Source organism: Myotis brandtii, unplaced genomic scaffold (genome assembly GCF_000412655.1).
Source record: "Myotis brandtii unplaced genomic scaffold, ASM41265v1 scaffold240, whole genome shotgun sequence".
Lineage (NCBI taxonomy): Eukaryota > Metazoa > Chordata > Mammalia > Chiroptera > Vespertilionidae > Myotis > Myotis brandtii.
The window spans coordinates 3600962-3602422 of NW_005359064.1; the positions used below are offsets into that span (position 1 = coordinate 3600962).

At 48.7% G+C, this 1461-nt stretch overlaps 1 protein-coding gene across 5 annotated transcripts in view; it reads right to left on the reverse strand.

Moving 5' to 3' along the window:
- The window catches only part of SPIRE1 (spire-type actin nucleation factor 1), a 146699-nt gene extending 145269 nt beyond the window's left edge, over positions 1–1430 (reverse strand). Inside the window, exons 1-2 of one of the 5 annotated variants that reach the window (XM_014540273.1) lie at positions 1425–1430; positions 397–552 (exon numbers count right to left, since the gene is read on the reverse strand). In XM_014540273.1, the coding sequence (XP_014395759.1) occupies positions 397–552 (156 nt within the window). In that variant the 5' untranslated portion in view covers positions 1425–1430. Of the gene's footprint in view, positions 1–396; positions 854–1424 lie in introns of those variants that run through there. The other 4 variants (XM_014540275.1, XM_014540274.1, XM_014540277.1 and 1 more) reach the window with 4 other exon arrangements.
- Between the last annotated feature and the right edge of the window lie 31 nt (positions 1431–1461).

Genomic DNA, 1461 nt, shown 5'->3' on the forward strand with positions numbered 1-1461 from the left:
AAACCTGGGACCCTTCAGTCTGCAGGCCGACGCTCTATCCACTGAGCCAAACCGGTTAGGGCTAGCTTATACTTTTAAAAAACTATTTTTGTTGATTTTAGAGAGAGAGGAAGAGGGAAAGAGACATTGATCGGTTGCCTCCCATACACATCCCAACCAGGGATCGAACCCAAAATCTGGGTACGTGCCCTGACCAGGAATTGAACTGGCAACCTTTTGGTAAATAGGGCGATGCTCAACCAACTGAGACACACCGGCCAGGGCACATTAACTTATACTTGGAACAAGGATATTACCAGACAAAAATGATCTTATTTTAAAGTGGTTTTACTAAAAGGAGAGGCCCCCAATCATGTATTTATACCCTCAAAGTTCCCCCCCTAAAAGATTACTCACAGTAACAAAATTAAGTTCTTTCATCACATCGTCAATGATTCCCCGACGTCTAAGAGCTTTGATCAAATCTTCTGTCGATAACTGCTGTTGATCAGGAGCCAGTTCTTCCCGTATCGTCTCAGCAAGGATTTCTCTTATTCTGCCATGCACGTCCATCTATACACAGAAAGCTCGCATTACAATGTACAACATTACAGAGCAGCTGAAGGTTGCCACTTAGTTCATTTCTCTTTTCAATACTGGCAAACAAAATTAATGGCAGTTGCCACTCCGTGAATTTCTTTCTAAACCACTGACAAAGAAAAATATAACGTTAGAAGAGAGGCTCCATTCGGGAAGGCTTCTCCAGCTAATAGTAAACGGGAAATTGTTACCAGAATTCAATGAGAATAAAGTAGCTGTGCAAAAGGAAAAATAATAATCACCTAAGATAAACATTGTTAGTGCAGATTCTAGAAACCATCCCTCCTGGCTATATACCGCCTCTGTTACTACTTCCCTACAGATAACACTCCACGGAAACCATCCTCTGGGAGGAAGGATGGTCTGATGAGAAGGACGCGGACGCGGACCCGGGGCGGCAGAGCATGAATGCCAGCCCTCCGCTTGCTGGCCGCGACCCGCAGCTCGCTCACCTGCCCTCCACGAACCCGGACCAGGAGCGCCCCGCGAGCGGGAGCAGCTGCGAAAGCGCACAAAGCCGGGCCCGCACGCGCACAATCAGCGGCAGCTTTGGTCACTCCAGCTCGGGGCATCCCACTAGCGCCTCAAAGACACCACGTTCCCCTTCGGCTCGGAAGCAGCACAAACCCTTTCCTTACAGACCCTCCCAGGACTTTCTGAAGAATCGCGGCTTTGGTTCAACACCAACGACACCTCCAGTTTCACCCTGAAAGTAACTCCCTTTCCCGACGTCCGAGTGTACACCGTCTCCAAAAACCACACACACTCGATCTGACCTCCAATAAAGCTCCATGTTCACACCTGCCCTCGAATCCTATCGCCGTCCTACCGCCTCCCACTCTTACTAAAACTCTCTTTCCATCGCGGCTGGAGAGGTCCTCT